The following is a 17,181-nucleotide window of genomic DNA, read 5'->3' as shown; positions in this document are numbered from 1 at the left end:
TTTTAAAAGTCATTAAATCCAGTCTCTTCTGAAAGTGCATCTTGCCCAAAAACTATATTGCCTGGTAAAAATGCAGATGGTCACTGCAAGTTAAAACTCAAGAAAGTGCATTACGAAAAAAAATCAAACAAAATTTAAAGAATTTATTAAAACTATACTTCCAGTAACTCCCAATCAGAAAAGTTAGATTAGTACTTTGCTACTTGAAAAATAGGCACAAAATAATATGAAAACCAAAATGAAAAATTATAAAGCTAAATCGATTCTTCATGTAATTTTGCCTTTAAATAAACACTTCAGCATCCACCCTCTCCACACCACACCAAAGTTAAAATAATCCTTTTCCATAGATACAATTTCTATTTTGCAACCAATGATTGTACTGTTTCAAACACTCAGCTACCACCAGACATTTTAAATGTTAAAGTAACTGATAAGGAAGAATGCCAAAAGAATTTTGGAAAGTGTAATTTAACATTTAAGATGCAATAAAAATTATGGCATATGTCGGGAACTGAATTACAAAGACTATCATAAAGTCTTTTTCTAATTTTAAGTTTGAAGAACCAACACAGTCTACAAGGATCATTTAATAGGTATAGTAAAAAGACAAGTTAAACATAGATTTTTGGAAAAAAATCAATTTTATTTTTCAACATAATCTCCATCGAGGGCTATACACTTCGTCCAGTGAGTTTCCAATTATTTAATCTTGTTGAAAAAGTAACTTTTCTGAGGTCTAGAAAATATGCATTGACAGTCACAATGACTTCATTATTCGATGAGAATTTCTTTTCACAAATTTTTAAGTTTGGAAACAGGAAGAAGTTGGATATGGCCAAGTCTGGAGAATAGGATGAATGAGAAATCAATTCAAAGCATAATTTATGCAATTTTTCCATTGCAATTGATGGTTGATTTGTGGGATGGTGCATTGTCTTTGTGAAAGAGAACTTTTTTCTGTACAAATCTTGGCTGTTTTTCAAATGGTCCAATAATGTTACATAATAAGCTCCTGTTATTGTTTTACCTTTCTCCTAGTAGTTGACCAGGATGATCCCTTGTGAATCCCCAAAAATAGGGGCCATTATCTTGCCAGCCAACTAAACAGTCTTTGCCATTTTTTGGTGCACTTTCACCACTCATTGTCCACTGCTTCAACTAAGTGTATAGTGGAGAATCCATGTTTCATCCACAGTCACAAAGTGATGTAGAAAGTCTTGCAGATTGTGGTGCAGTGATGGAAAGTCTTGCAGACAAAAACATTGTCAGAGTTAAAATGTCCTTTTGCATGCATTTTTTGGTATATAGGCAACAATTGTGATATCCATTGTGCATACAGCTTTTTCATCTAATTTTTCATGCAGGATATTGCGCACTGATTCAGTTGAGATAGCTACAACCTCAGCAATCTCACACACTTTTACATGGTGGTCTTCCATGATGATAACATGATCTTATTTAATTATTTCTATCATAGTTATCTTAAATGGACATCCAGAGCACACTTCATATTCAGTGCATGATCGACCACATTTAAACTTGTTTATCCAGAAATAAACAGTCTTCAATGCTGGTGCAGAGTCCACATGAACTTCATCTAACTCCATTTTGATCTGGACAGCTGTCCACTTCTTTAAATAAAAGTGTTTTATAACTGCATAAAACTTGCTTTTTTCCATTTTTGCAGAAACTGCTACAATGCTTGCTTCAAATGTCTGTAAAATATGAAAAATGCATTGCTTCTGGCTGAAATTTGACCTGAGCTAGTTTGTAAAATGACAGTTACAACCAGCGACATCACCAACAGAATTGTGGCACCATCTCATTAAAATTTATTAAACTTATTAAACAACTCACATATGCAGAAGAACACAAACAATTTAAGCAACACCATTTATTCTTTGGGACCAAATTGATATACCAAAAGTGGTTTAAAAAAATGTTAGAAAAACCAAAGACCAAAAACATTAAATTGTTAAATATTTATCACAAAGTAAATGATTACGTTTTTGTTTAGCAGTATCAAATTAAAATAATATAATCTTAGAATGTGAAATTATAAAAATATAATAAAAATATTTAATTTAAGAAAATATATATACTTTTAAATCTCTATAGACAACAAATCGCTTATGCATATGTTCTAATCCAAGAATAACTTCGGCTGCATAAAATCTCATTTCTTGTTCTGTAAAAACTCCATGCTGTGATAAATGGTAATGCAAATCTCCACCTGAAAAAATATGTATTATTTAAAATAAACTAAATTTTGTAAAGTTAAATTTCACAAATATATATAACAATAAATATCTCAAAGGCTTTCACAAAACGGAAAATGTTTGGTTTTGAATATTAAACATTTTTGTCACTAATGTTATTCTAATAGACAAAACTTCAAACATTAAAACTGGCAAACATTTATTGTGAATCTAAAAGAAATCACCATGTTTGATTAAGAAAAAATCCCAGAGTCTCGCAAGCAGATTGATGCTCATCACGTAAAATTCTGGTAGCTATCAACAAAAAACTTCTTCAACCCTACCTTTTACCTCATTGCCCGACATAAATCTTTGCCCTCGCAAAGCGTTCTCAAGGTCTGAAAATGTATGTCACAAGGCAATAAAAAAAAAGTCATCATCACTTTTCCAGCATGGGCATTGTTATGAACTTATGAGGTACTGAAGAGAAAAAGTGCTTGCATTGCTTGCTCGTGTTCTTTGTTTTTGGAGCATAATGATAGCACCATGTCTCATTTCCTGAAACAATACAAAGGAGAAACTCAGAGTGTTTGTTATAACATTGTTATTATTTATTGATGTCTGCATACCTATTCCATTCAGCCACTAAAAACCAAACCAACATCCATTGTTCGATACTAGATGCATTGTAACTAACTTAACATTAATCTGCCAATTACTGAAGATAAAACCTACTCTGCCAATACTTAATGCAGCTGTGCTTCACTTATGTCGAGCTTACCCACCCATAAGGTATTGCTACTGTGCATGATGAAATATGGCACATGTCCACTTTTCAATTGAGCAATCTTCATATTTCATTTGTTAGACTCAAAACTAATAATTTTTAGACTCTATTTTTTCTTTGATGTAATTGACTTTGAATTAAAATATACTATATTACATAAAAATTAATATAGTTTTAACAAATTAAAAGAATAATTACAAAATAATATTTGTCAATGACTAAACTATTAATTAATGCAAAAGTGTGAGAATTAATACAGATTTATTTAACTTAATACTACTAAGTTTATTTATGCATAATTTTTGTTAAAAGAATTTGATCTATGGATTTGGGCATTATCTTCTACTTTCTTGTTCTGTTTTGTTGTATTGGGAAAATAACTAAATTTTTCTCCAATTCATAGTAAAATGTTTTTCTGAGTTGGCAATTACATTTAGTCAAAGCATTTTTTTATTAATTATCAAATCTGCTGTCAGTACTGTGTTTATCTCTCCTTATTAAATTGCCTTCTTATGTTCTTTTAACCTGTCCTGTGTTATTCCCGACAATTCTCGGGGTCATAACCTCTGACCTCGAGCGTTTGATCCGAGATATCTCGTTACAGTATCGGTATGTTTTTGGAACTAAATGTCGCCCACAATGGGGTGGCTGGGTGGCGAGTGAAGGAGCCCAACACCAACATATCTAGATGGATCAACTCTGAAAAATTCATGGCAATTTTTCGACCCATCAAATTTGATCCCAGGTTCTCCAGAGCAGTAGGATGCCACCTTGACAACTCGGCCATCCTGCCAAGATGAATTGCAGGGGTCGTGATCAAAAACAACAGAAAAGTTTTTGAAAGATTTTCAATGTTATTCTTGAAGAAATTTAAAATGTCAGTGTTCTAAATGCATTAAGTAGTTTCTTGACTGAAGGGATCGAGCTATACCTGTCTTTGTAATCTTCCTTGTCTTCAGTGATATACAAAATGGGATAGTGACAAGTATGACTATTGGTTTCCTCCATGGTTTCTTCTCTGTTTAAGGAAGTGAGTCTCAGTGCCCTAGTTTGATGAATGTATGCAGGCGTGCCCAAAGTTTTTTGTTCATGACATCTGCTGGATTTGGGCAGTCAAAGAGAGAGTGTAATAAGTTTTGTTTGTTTCTTTTGTCACATTAGCATCTGTTGACCAATGTTTTCCAGAATCTTTGCAACTATGCAAGGAAGATTCCATGCTCTGTGACACATGCACAAGATAGAGTGTAGCAAGCGAAGACTGATGTCTGGTTTAATTAAAGTTTCTGCCAAATGTCAGGTTCACTTTAATTCACTTTTTGCAACCTGAGGGATGGAGTGCAGCCAAATTCCATTCAAACATAAATACTGTCTACAGGGAAAAGTGAACTGTCATGAGTGAAGGTTGTGTGAGGGAAATGGTTCCATAAACTTAAAGAGGAATGAACAGATGTACTGTACATGATGAAGGTGGACAAGGAAAACCATCTGTGGTAACTGATTATATTTCGTCAACAGCATTACAGAGAATCTTGAAACTTTGCACACGACCTAAGAAAACAATTTTCTTTTGAAAAATATATTTGGAATTACTCCAGGTGTTTGGAGGTGAAGAAATCATCCCTGAAAATTTTCAACTCTGATTCGTTATGTATATAGTCAGTCAGTAACTTTTTTTTTTACCTGACAAGGTCACTGAAGTGACCTCTGATAGTTTAAAATTATTATTACTGTATGGATGTTTAATTTCCAAAGCACTTAGTTTCTTTATACATGTTATTAAAAATTAATGTTACAAGACAGTTTGTATCATTGTACTCTTTGTTCCAGTAAAAATAAAAAGACAATGAGTCAAAGTCCAAATAGTCAGAATTCAATAACACTACTATATGCATTGTAAATTTAATTATACCATTTATTTTTTTATTTTGTATTTTTGAAATTTTATTGTGTTAATGCATTTTAACCGAATTTTCAATCTTAAATTGGAGGCAGTAATCTCTAGTCCGTCCCATTGATCTTTACCATAACAAAGATTATGTTAGCTTTAACCATCATAAATATAATTTGTCATAACTCAGAACTTTGGTAAATTGAGACTGGACATAGTTCACAATTCTGTGTTTTAAACTTTCACTGCGCTGCTTTAAAATAAATTGTTTAATTATTTAAAATTACACGAAGTTTATGTGGCACAAAAAATTATATGCAAAAAATGACAGTATAGTCAACTTACCTTAAAAAGAAAATTAACCAATAAAGCAAATTTTGCCATTGCCCTGGCAAAATACCATTGTCACAGCATTAATTTTCATGTGATAAATGAATTCTAGGAAAATTTTGCTTTAACTAAACTATAAATTACCTTCCCAACCTCCCTTTCCTGGCTATTATGTATACATAAAAGAAAGTAATGGAATCATGTCAAATTTGACCCTCTGAGATTTTTGCAAATCTCAAAGTTTTGAGATCCACTAAACCCAAAAAACTCATATAAATGATAAATTCCATGGATATGTATTTATGTATGTATGTGCATGGGGGATTCTATTTTGCTTAATATCTCAGTACAGGCTAAAGATAAAAAAATGAAATTTGACACAATAGCTTGTATATAATGGCATTGATGCCATTAAATTTTGGTTGTGAAAGATCAACAGGATGGAGAGATAGAGGATAAACATGCGATATATCTCGAGAGTGGTCAGACTTAATGAAGATGTTATTCATTATTATCATTTACAATATTCTATAAAACTCATCCCTACCCTCATAATTAAGCTTTTTGTCATTTGATAATAATTAAAAATATAAAAAGTTTTTTATACCAAAATCTCGTGACAGATAGTGCTACACAAAATTTTATTAATTATATTAATAATATAAAAGTTATTTTTAAATAGTTTTTATAACATAAATAAACGTCACTAAGCCTGATGAGTATATAATGAAATACCAATGATCGCCTTAAAAATTGGGCTATAAATTGGCTAATTAAATAATTGATATAAAATAATTTGTTACTAGAGGTAGACGTTAGGTGCCATCTCTTAATGTTAGCTGGCTGAGTGCCATTGTGGAGTTGTTCTTAGGGCGTGGACGTAGCAGTCGTCCCCAGCTAGTACCGTATTTAACCAAGTAAGGTTATATCTAAATTTATATACTTCTGGAAGTGAAGACTCACTTGGGGTCTGGGTGGCGTAACTGGCAAGTGCACCACATGGCAAGCAGAGGTTGCAGGTTCAAGTCCTGCCCCGGGTCAGTTCTTTTATTCCAGAAGGTTCTAAATTTATTTAATATTTACTTAAATTATAATTATTAACTTAATTAAGACGTCTACCTCTAGTAACAAATTACTTTATATCAATCATTTAATTAGCCAATTTATAGCCCGATTTTAAGGCGATCATTGGTATTTCATTAGTTTTCATAATAGTAGGAAAGTTATGCAACTCATTGCCAGATTTTTTTAATAATGATTTTATTATTCATGTCAAAAAAGCGGTACCGTAATAAATGTGTTATTTTGAGTAAAAATAATTTTCTTCTCCAAGTACGCAAAGACGGAATCAACCTCCTATTGTAGAGCAATTCAAGCATCTGGTTTTAGCAGACCAATCTACTGTACTCAGAAAATAATGTTAAAGTTTAGCTATATCTTGTTTAACCACTCTATTATACTTCTCTACACTTACATAGAAAATATTCCTCCTGATTTTATTTGATTTGAAAATCATTTAAAACATTAATTTATTATGTGAATAAATTTAATTTTTTGCTGTTCTCTCAATTAGCTAGATGTCCTTTGAAACTTAGCATAAAGTTTATATTGAGAACATATTTATTTAGTAAATTGATTCAAAATATTATAATTTACAGATTTTGATTGCCTATTAATCCTTAACTATATAAATTATACAGTTTTGACCTTGACTCTGAAAATCATTAATACACATTACCAATGAAGCAAACTAACTACTGTTCTCCTAGCAATTCATATTAACAGAAGTTAATTGTAATTAAATTTATATTAAATCAATTAATAAAATTATTAATAATCCTTACCATTCATAAGATCTAATATAAAACAAAGTTTATCTGGTGTCTGGAAGGCATATGTCATGCAAACAATAAATGGACAGTCTTCCTAAAAATTACAATAAATCAATTTAAATTATTAATGAAAATAAATAAATAATTTCATATTGAAGAATTTTAAATGTATCTCAAAATTACTTACTCCAGTACTGACTAAGGATAACATAATTCTTTCATTTAATGCTAAAGTTTCACCTTGTTTCATTTTAATTCGTTTTTTATCCAAACATTTCATTGCATACCTTTGAAGAAGAAAAAAACAGATTCAAGCATAGAAATTAATAATTTATTAGATTAGACATGTATTTTCAAATGGCAATAACTAAAATTATATATTTCTACTTTATAATGGTAAAATTTTCAAACCAAATTAACACTAAAACCACTGATGGGTCATTTTGACATGTATAGCTTATTGAACATTGCATATCTTTCAAAGTTTCAAAGTTTTTCTTTGAAATTTCACAAGTTTACCAAAAATAGCTTATCTTACGACAAAATAATGTTTCTGAAAAACTAATTAATTTTTCCCTATCAAATATGATGATATACCATGATTTTATTTATTGATACTTGACAAGAAATTTTACAGATGTATTTTCAAAATAATGTTTTTCAATAATAAAAAATAATGTTAAGAATATTCTCATGTATATGAAAAATTATGTCAAAAATTTTTTTATGCTAAAGTGAGTGCATCTTATTCTGTTAGCGCACATTACATGAAATGCTTCAATTCAAGTGATCTGTTGTTGGAGATGAACACCAATTCCAATGCAAATCAAGCCATAATTACATTCAGTATAAACTAAATAAACCTGAAAAATTGGCATCAAGTGATGGATTCTGGCTGATGGGAAATAAAATGTGTTTTGTGCAATTATTTTTGTGCGGTATACCAATTTTGATTGAAATTCATATACCGTACACAAAAAATCACATAAAACAAATCTCACAAATAAATATCGCACGAAAATAGACCGCATAAAAACAGGTTTGAGTGTAAACTAAATAAACCTGAAAAATTGGCATCAAGTGATGGATTCTGGCTGATGGGAAATAAAAGTATTTTCTAAGTGGTTTTCATCACCTTAGTAAAGATATGTGATGTCCGGAAAAAATATCATTGGTGCAGCATATTATCATGAAACTTGTCAACAATTATATATATTCAGGTATCATAACTTCATTTCCTGTTTGAGCGCTTCCTGTGTTGAGCAGTGTGTGTGTGCCCTTTTGACTAGAGTCTTGAACGCACCAGCTTGTACTGGTATGGGTCACATGAATCCATGAGTATATATGTCAGGAAATTAGAAGTCTTGTGGTATATGGAGGTAATCAGGTCACTTTTTCCCAATTCAATGCTTAGGTCCAGGAAGTGTACTGCGGTATTGCTATGTTGCTCAAGCTCGACACTAAGGCCATATGGGTTGTCATTGATTTGCTCTAAGAATACATTGACGTCTAGGTCTTTTTTCCATAGTACCATGATGTCATCCACATATCTCGTATACAAAACTATGTCACTGCTGTAAGGTGGATTTCCTCTGTTCCTTGCCTCGGATTGCGGTGGAGGTCGGGCTAGCGAAGCTTTTTATGGCGACAGTACTATTACGGTGTATATGTGATATATCGATATAAAGACAATAATTATATTCTACGAATTTTCTCTATACTATAATTACAAATATAGTAAAAGTAATATCTTTACTTTCATATATTGACTTTTATTATTATATTATTAAGATAATATACAGCATTTATAAGCTTTAGCTCAGTGGTTTCCAACCTTTTTGTACCTGCGCCCCCCTTTAAACAAAAAAAATTGTTGTGCCCCCTAATTTTTCTAACAATCTAATTTCATAAATACTCAACTGATATTATATTTATTTAACGCGTTCAGCCCTTAGCCCGAGATATCTCGGGCAAGTTGTATAGCGTTACAAAAAATGGGGTCCTTTAGGACCCCTAAAAAAATTTTTTTTTTTTTTTGATTTTTCGGATGTTTTCTAAGTCTCCAAATTTTTTGAAAAATTTTTACCCGCGCGAAAAAATTTTATTGCGAGTTTAATTAACCTTTAATGACACGCAATTAACGCTTAATGGTTTTTTTATGGGATTTTTTTATAAAACTTTATTCATCTTTCTAAAGTTCTAGTGCGTCGATTTTACTTCGGTAAAGTTATTTAAAGCTATTTTCTGATGTCAAAAACAGCATCCAATAGTTTTTTAATTTTTTTAATTAATAGATTTTATTATATATACGTTTAATTAAGTCGGGGGGTCGGAAATTTCAATTAAAATCGTAATTTTAAAAAAATATTTAGAAATATACCGCCATCTAGTATTCACCCTACTTTTTACCCTTCTCCTCCCGAGAGTTTCATGAGAATGTCCCGCGAAAGACGACACCAGCTGTTCTCAAGGTCATCCAGCTGTGTAAACAATGACACATCGGTGTCAAGTTTCGCGCTAAGGCGAGACAAAGGAAATTATACTTTGAAGCTTTTTCTTCAAAATTAACACATTTCTATAATTTTTTTTTCGTTTTTATGTTTAACTACATTAAAATTAAAAAGTATTTAATTCGCCGGAGTCCCAAGGAGTTAATGGGCTACAAAATAATATACAATATTATGTAAAAATATATATATAAAAAAATAATTATTTATTATAAGAAATAATAATTTTAAATGTAATAAAAACAAATCTTACAAAAATACAAAAAAAGAATATATAATTAATACAACATTATAAAAATTTAATGCGATGGTTGAGCAGCATGCCCCCTTGCAACAGCTTGGCGCCCCCCACAGGTTGGAAACCACTGGCTTAGCTTTTTTATTATATACTCCTCTAAATTGAAGGATTTTCCTTTGGCCGTTCATATCGCGTGTTTTAGGCATCCATTATTACAATCGGGATACCTCTTGTCGTAGATACATGAATACTTTCGGATGTTTTCAATAAATCTTTCCAGATCTTCTAGAGTAGCCATGAGAGAACGTACACAAAAGCTCGTTTTCCGCCATTTTCGCACCGTGTCACGATGACCTAGATTTAACTGACTTCTGATTGGTGGATGGTACCAGTTTACGATCGTATTCACTTCAAAAGTTGAACACTGCTCAACTCGCTTTTACGTTGGTTTTACGACTTGCTCAGGCGTAAAATATCATGGTCACGTGATTAAAAGCTTTTACGGCGAGGGGTTTTATGGCCTTTTACGGCTAGTGGAGTCGCGGCCTAAGAATACATTGACGTCTAGGTCTTTTTTCCATAGTACCATGATGTCATCCACATATCTCGTATACAAAACTATGTCGCTGCTGTAAGGTGGAATTATCCTCTGTTCCAATTGCCTGATTACCAGTTTGCAAATGTCGCCCGAGACCGCACCGCCCATGGGTATGCCTCTCCCCTGGGTATAAGTGATTCCTCCGAACTGAAATATCGAACTGTAGCAAACTATGTGTACCAATTCCAGTATCTGATTGTGTAATCTCTTGTCGTTCACGTACTGGAAAAGAAAGTCTCTAAGTGCACAAAAAAATGGCAGCAATTCAATGGATAGGTACAGTGATTGGAAATCTATGATGGAGACTCGATTCGGACGTTCTGTATATCTGAGGGTTTCCAACAATTCCTCTGAACCTGATATTGAGTATTGGTATCCTTGTAAGTGTGGCGCTAAAATGTTACGTAGTGCGGTCTCCCTGTTATGTATAGCTTACGAGTGGGGGCGACAGCTTTATCTACTACTGGTCTGAGTTTACGTCCCTGCTTATGTGTTTTTGCAAACGCAAAGAGTTTTGGTGTATCCGGGGCGTCCATTACAATACCCTTCATACCTAGTCTTGCTGCTAATTTCAATTTCGAGAAGCGTTTAACTCTGGTTTGGAGTTTTTCTATCACGTCGCTTCTTGGCAGCTTGTTTACTTTACAAATAAGTGTGACTTGCTTCTCTAGACATCGCCTTGTTAAGAAATACGGTCCAATTGAGAATAGCTAATTGTTTTCTGTGGGCTCTATACGTGGCAAACGAACGTCATGTGATTGTTTTAAAAAAAATTTTAAAAGTTGGTTAGCACACGGTTTCGATAGATTCAAAATTCGATAATTCGAATTTTTATCCAGAGTAAATAATCTTCGATATAACAATCGACAAAGAGAACATAGCTTGAGAAAGAACCCAGTGAGGGAGCCGAAAACGTTTGCTTACAAAATTTGAGCATACCGCACCAGTTAAAAGGTTTCAAAAGGATTCAGTGGTTTTACCCCGGTGTGTATAGGTGGATTCTTATACATGATGCAGTGATCATCACAGAGCACTACTTTTGTTTCAATGAAAAAATCTATTTACAAAAACAGGGTGTCCCCATGGATTCCCCTTTATCTACTGTTCTAGTAGAACTGATCATGAGAGAATTTGAGCACAGAACAATAAATTTCCCGCTTGCCATCCACTACTCACAGTTGTACTCGTGTTACATTAATGACATTTCCATAGTGTGGGACAATACACACCAGATGTTTCTCATGTTAGAACAAGAAATATCTAGTGCAAGGGTCGGCAGTTTGTCAAGTGAGAAGAGCCAAATTGGCATAGAAACAGGATAACAAAAGTACCAGAGAGCCGCATCGAGGCTTAAATGCTTGACAAATCGCCCACCGTGTTGAAAGACACCCCCTAGTGAGCGTTACGGGCATTCCGTGACAATAATAAATTCCTATTACAAATATACTGAATTATTTATATTGTTAATTTAAATGTGCGAAATACGACACACAACAGGGGCGCCTCTAGTGGCCTTTTTGGCATAATGTTACATGGACAGATGTTGGACGGACGGACATGCATTCAATGAGTTATATATATATATATATGCTTCAAATGCTACCACTCGCATGCGATTCATATTGATCAACGTGAGTGTCGTCAAGTGTGGACGGGCTGAAGAGTGGTAGAGAGTATGCCGTACAAGTCGAAGTTTGTTCGGTGGCTCTATCTCATAAACCGGAGTTATAAGGCTGCTTGAGATGAGGAGAAATTGGAGTTTATGTCCGAAGAGCCGTAAACGTCTATGCAAAGAGCTTTCCGACCCTTAATCTGATGTATTCCCCTCCATTAACTTCACATGGGGAAAAAGAGGTAGATGTGGCAATAACATTCTTGATCTGCACATACATAAATTTCCTGTAAGACTACTATTCTTGGTTTTCAGTAAGTTTAATATGGTGCCTCAGATCATCCTGCTATTGTTCCCCTCATTAGAATAGTGTTCTTATTAATATCAATGCAAGCATTTGTAAACAGTGAGTTAAACACAATCAGTTTGACGGTATACACAGCTAGATTTTTGCAAGCTAAGTTCATGCATGTGCTTAATATGGTCAGTGAATCACTACTTCTAAGCACAACTCTGCATAATGAGAGAGAGGTGTCAATTGTTCAACCACCATTGCTGTATATTCAGGCAACATAACTTTCTTTTGCCTCTATCCCCGCTATTGAATTTAAGCAGACTCATCTGATGATTGGGATAAACTCTTCACCTTTGAAAAATTGAGAGAGTATACTGTTGTAGTGCTCTGACACTATTTTTTTGTTATATTATTTTCCTTTTGCATTATTGTACTGTATCGGTTTTTTTTATTCGCCTTTTCATCGTAGTGAATCGCATTTTGGGTGTCACGCGAAACACATCGTGATTGGCTCTTTGCCAAGTTACGTGGTGGATCATGTGACCTCAGTTAGAATGAAGTATAAAAGGCACTGCCACACAGGGAAGAGACTTTTTGTTGTTGTTGGGTTTCCCTTGAGGAGGAGAAAGAACGAAGGAAGGCAAGAGTTGCCGCCATTTTGTTTCGAGAAAGGTGACAGTTCAAGCAAGCAAGTGAAATCCATCTGCATCGGCGTCACATGAACTACAGGGAAGAACCACTGTGTTAGATAGTACTGCAGAATAGTAAGAACAAGTGTAGAGAGTATTATTTTTTGGACTGGCGCTCGACGATTGACCGCATGTGCAGGTCAGTTATTACATGGTGAGGAGTATAGACTCATCGAATACGATCGCCTATGTAATTATTGTAAATAATTAGATATAAGTTTTAGAACAGTTTCTCTATGACTAGATATAAGTAATTAGAGTTTAGGTATAGAGCTGCGATTTTTTTTTTGTTACCTATTGTAATAAAGGAATTCGTGTGGTTCACTTCTTATTTTTTTTGGCCTTATTCTCTCTTACCCAACCTCAACCCTGTATACTTCGGTAATCACACAGATCTACACTGTGCTGTTAAAGAATCCCATAGTGAAGATAAATATGAAGTACATTGGGGCCACAACATGAATGCTTGCCAGCCACCTAGCCAAGCACCAGGAAAACATGGTGAAAGGAAAGCCTACAATGGAGCTTGCAAAAATGGTTCTCAAACAGAACTACAACTGGCTACAAACTCAAACAAAGCTACTCAGATGCTACAGTGACCAGAAATTCATGTTTATACAGGAATCTCTCCTTACAACAATCTTGGAGCCATGCAACAATCTGATGCTTGACCTGCCCAGTGTGTGAGTTGCCCTATACAAATGGTTAAATAGTGGCATATGTCTGCTATCACACCTTTAACATGAGTCTATATCCACACAACTTCATGATCTTACATTATTTAGCGTAATCAATATTTGTAGCATGCACGTAATGACTTAATTTCTATTTACATAATATTTATTCCATTTACATTAGAATATTATGTTCTATCTTTTAAATCTTGTTTGCCTTAAGATGATAAATGTAAGTTTGTTGAAAATGCTAGCTAAAATAAGAAGCTGTTAATGCAGCACTCACCTTTTTTTTATGTGATATTTGGTGAGAGATTTTAAGCTGTATTATTGTGTAACCAATGATATTAACAAGTAATAATACAATATAAATGTTATACAAAAAATAATATTTAACTTGGAACTGGGATTTAAATGTCCAATGTTAATGCTTAATAGATTATCAACTAATGCATGTCATGCATCAGAAGACATGTTGGGATCTTACTATTAATGTTCTTCTGTTTAATTTTTTAGAGACTTTGGAAATATTTCAATGCTTTGCATTGAATATTTCCAAAGTTTCTAAAGTCTTGAGCCTGTGTTCATCAAATACTCATTTTATTAGCCTTGCTTTGTTCCAATTAACAAACAATCTAGTTCACTTGCAAAGTGTTGTCACTCATATAAAAAACTTGTTATATCATATTGGTGTTTCTTAATCTTGTGGGTCCAAGATCAATTTGTAAATTCCACTTGTTAAATTTGCTAAACCTGCTGTCATAAATGGGAACTTTCCAGATCTCCAGGTGCCCCTTTTTGTTTATCTTATCTTTAGCATTGGACAAATTTCTGTAAACAGTAGGATTGCATCTGTATGTTATTCTAGCATTTGCATACTTAGCTATGTTGAACATAATCTTGAGTGATAGTCAAAAATTACGTGCCTTTCCCTAGTATTGTGGATTGTATCTCCATGTTATGCTGTTGAGGCTTAATACTACTACATTCTATTCTCCTTGTCATACTTCTCACTGTTTATTATAAGTTTTTCCGTGTTCTACTATTACCTTCTTTATGAATTTTAATTCTTTTATGGTGAGAAAAAAAATATATTTCTTACAAGACTATACATATACATGAGTCTATATCCTTCAGTCCCTTCATACGCTTTTGTAGAGGCGTTAACAAGTCTACGGCAGAACTGACTTTTTATTTGAGGCTACTGTCCGCAAACAAATGTAAAAAAGTTAGAGAGTCCTCTAGTGGCAGCGCACACAATTCTTAAAAAAATTTTTTTATAATGTAATTATTATCTTTTGTGGCGTCATTCAGGTCTGAACAGTACATATATGGCCTTCTTATTAACATCTTGTAACTGTATGAATCATTGGATATAGACGAAATAAAAAAAAACAACAACAAATTGGTTTGCAGTATATTCCACGTTTCAATATGTTCCCTTTGTAACTTTACATTAATATCTAGAAAGTCAACCTCAGAATTGCTTTTCTGTGTTATAATATTTTTGTATAACATTTACATTGTATTATTACTTGCTTATACATTATTATTATTCTTATCATTTGTTAAATTAGTAAGATTGAAACATGTATTATAATTGCTTCCAAATACCATGAAATCAGAAGAATAAAATTTAATTTAAAATTCTAAATTTTAAAATATTTTGGCCAACATTCAATATGCAACAAAAATGAATTGTAACCTGAAGCAGGCCTCTGAAACAGATCAAAAACGTTTAGAACAATAAAAATACTTATTGCTGGAAGTGTGAGAAAAATTAGGGATTATTGAATGTAGACAGAAGATATAGATGGATACATGGAAATATAGTGGGTGCATATTCAAAGTTAAATTAACAAAAGGGGTAAAATAAAGTGCAGAAACTAACAAAAAAAATTAAAATTATATATTTCCAACTGTATTATAAAATGTTGCAAGATTCTCTTTAAAAACAAATAAAATGCAATACTTAATGCGTTAAAGAAACTGCTTGTTAAGGTAATGAAGGAATAAAGTTCAGTCAAAAAAATTACATCTTTAATACATTTAAATTTAGTTTTCTTACACTAATAGTACAGTAACACTTCTTTAACTCAAAGAAAAAAAGCACTTGGTAGGTCTCAATGAAACAGCATAGGGATTTAACGTCTCCAAATTGAATTTCTTAATTCAAATTTTCTCCAAGTTGAAGTTTTTCACGGTCCCTGATACTGACTTATGAGACTTTCAACTTCCAAGACTCAAATTTTAATATTTATTCTATCCAAAGTAAATTTAATAAGTTTAATCCAATGAACTTTGACTCTTTTAGTCAGTTTAGCATTTGGGTTTTACTTGTCATTTTCATGGAGTTGACATACTCTGAAACTAGTATTATTTTGTCCTTTATTTTTAATCTTCAGATTATTTTCACTTTTTTAAAACCATTTTATATTAAACATCTAAAACTATATTTATTATTTTAAAAACTTACATTTTTCCGGTGTCAGCTTTGCGACAGCCATACACCTCTCCAAAACCACCTCGTCCAATAATTCTGTGAACACTAAAATCATTCATGGTCAGCTGTGTGAAAACATATACCTCAATTATTACAAAAAACAAACATCATATAAAATTCAAAAACTATTGTGTTAAAAAATTATTATTTATTAAATAATTATTTGACAAACATATTTAAAAAATTAATTAGTATAAATAAAAATAAAACTGTCTACTGGCCAACCAGAAGGATAAAAACATTTTTATAAAATTTTGATTTTCTTAACAAGTAGTTTGAGTTTTATTTTTATTTAGTTGACATATTCATCAGAAGCTGATCTGCTGATTTATCATTTCAAATATTTTACATTTGTTGCTTTTTGATGCATATTAAACTTTTGATGACTATCTAAAATACTAACAAAACACTGCCATGTCATATTATGTTTAAGGTAACTTAAATAATTGCTTGCATGTAAACATAGTTTTTATTAACTGTATTTTGTTTTTTCTGACTACATGAATGTACATTAATTGTTTTTTTATTCAATACACAGGGCATCAACATACATAAAACAAGAAAGGTTCTAGATATCAAAAATAAAATAATAATAGTATTTTCATGCTATTTCATTAAATACTAAAACTCTTGAAGATATACCATAATACTTATAATATATAATATATATATATATATCTTTCCAATGCAGAGTTGAACACTGCTATCAGAAAAATAAATATGGAATTGCCATGAGAGCACAATTATTTGATTTTTGGAGATAAAATTAGGAGATAATTTATGTGCAAGTGCCATTTATGTGTATGCAGGTAAAACAAGCATCTGATAAGATGCTTGTTTTACCTGCATACATATAAATCAATCATATAAGATCATTATGAAGGCAAGGTGTGATAAGTTCCTTTGCCATGGGTAGTGTGTGAAAAAAACATATAGAAAAAAAAACCACGTGTATCCAAATAACAAGTAGAAGAAATTACCAGGCATTTGCTCAAAATGCATGCAAGTCTATTAAACAGACATAAAA

The 17,181-nt window shown here is 32.4% G+C and overlaps 1 protein-coding gene across 1 annotated transcript in view; it reads right to left on the bottom strand.

Moving 5' to 3' along the window:
• The window catches only part of LOC136982618 (G protein-coupled receptor kinase 1), a 201,351-nt gene that overhangs the window by 48,516 nt on the left and 135,654 nt on the right, over positions 1-17,181 (bottom strand). Inside the window, 4 exon segments of the mRNA XM_067279163.1 lie at positions 2,106-2,236; positions 7,051-7,132; positions 7,226-7,325; positions 16,128-16,219. Of these exon segments, the coding sequence (XP_067135264.1) occupies positions 2,106-2,236; positions 7,051-7,132; positions 7,226-7,325; positions 16,128-16,219 (405 nt within the window).

This window comes from Centruroides vittatus, unplaced genomic scaffold, assembly GCF_030686945.1.
Source record: "Centruroides vittatus isolate TY-2023 unplaced genomic scaffold, ASM3068694v2 contig_854, whole genome shotgun sequence".
Taxonomy (NCBI): Eukaryota; Metazoa; Arthropoda; class Arachnida; order Scorpiones; family Buthidae; genus Centruroides; species Centruroides vittatus.
This window is presented reverse-complemented; position numbering and strand designations above follow the sequence as displayed.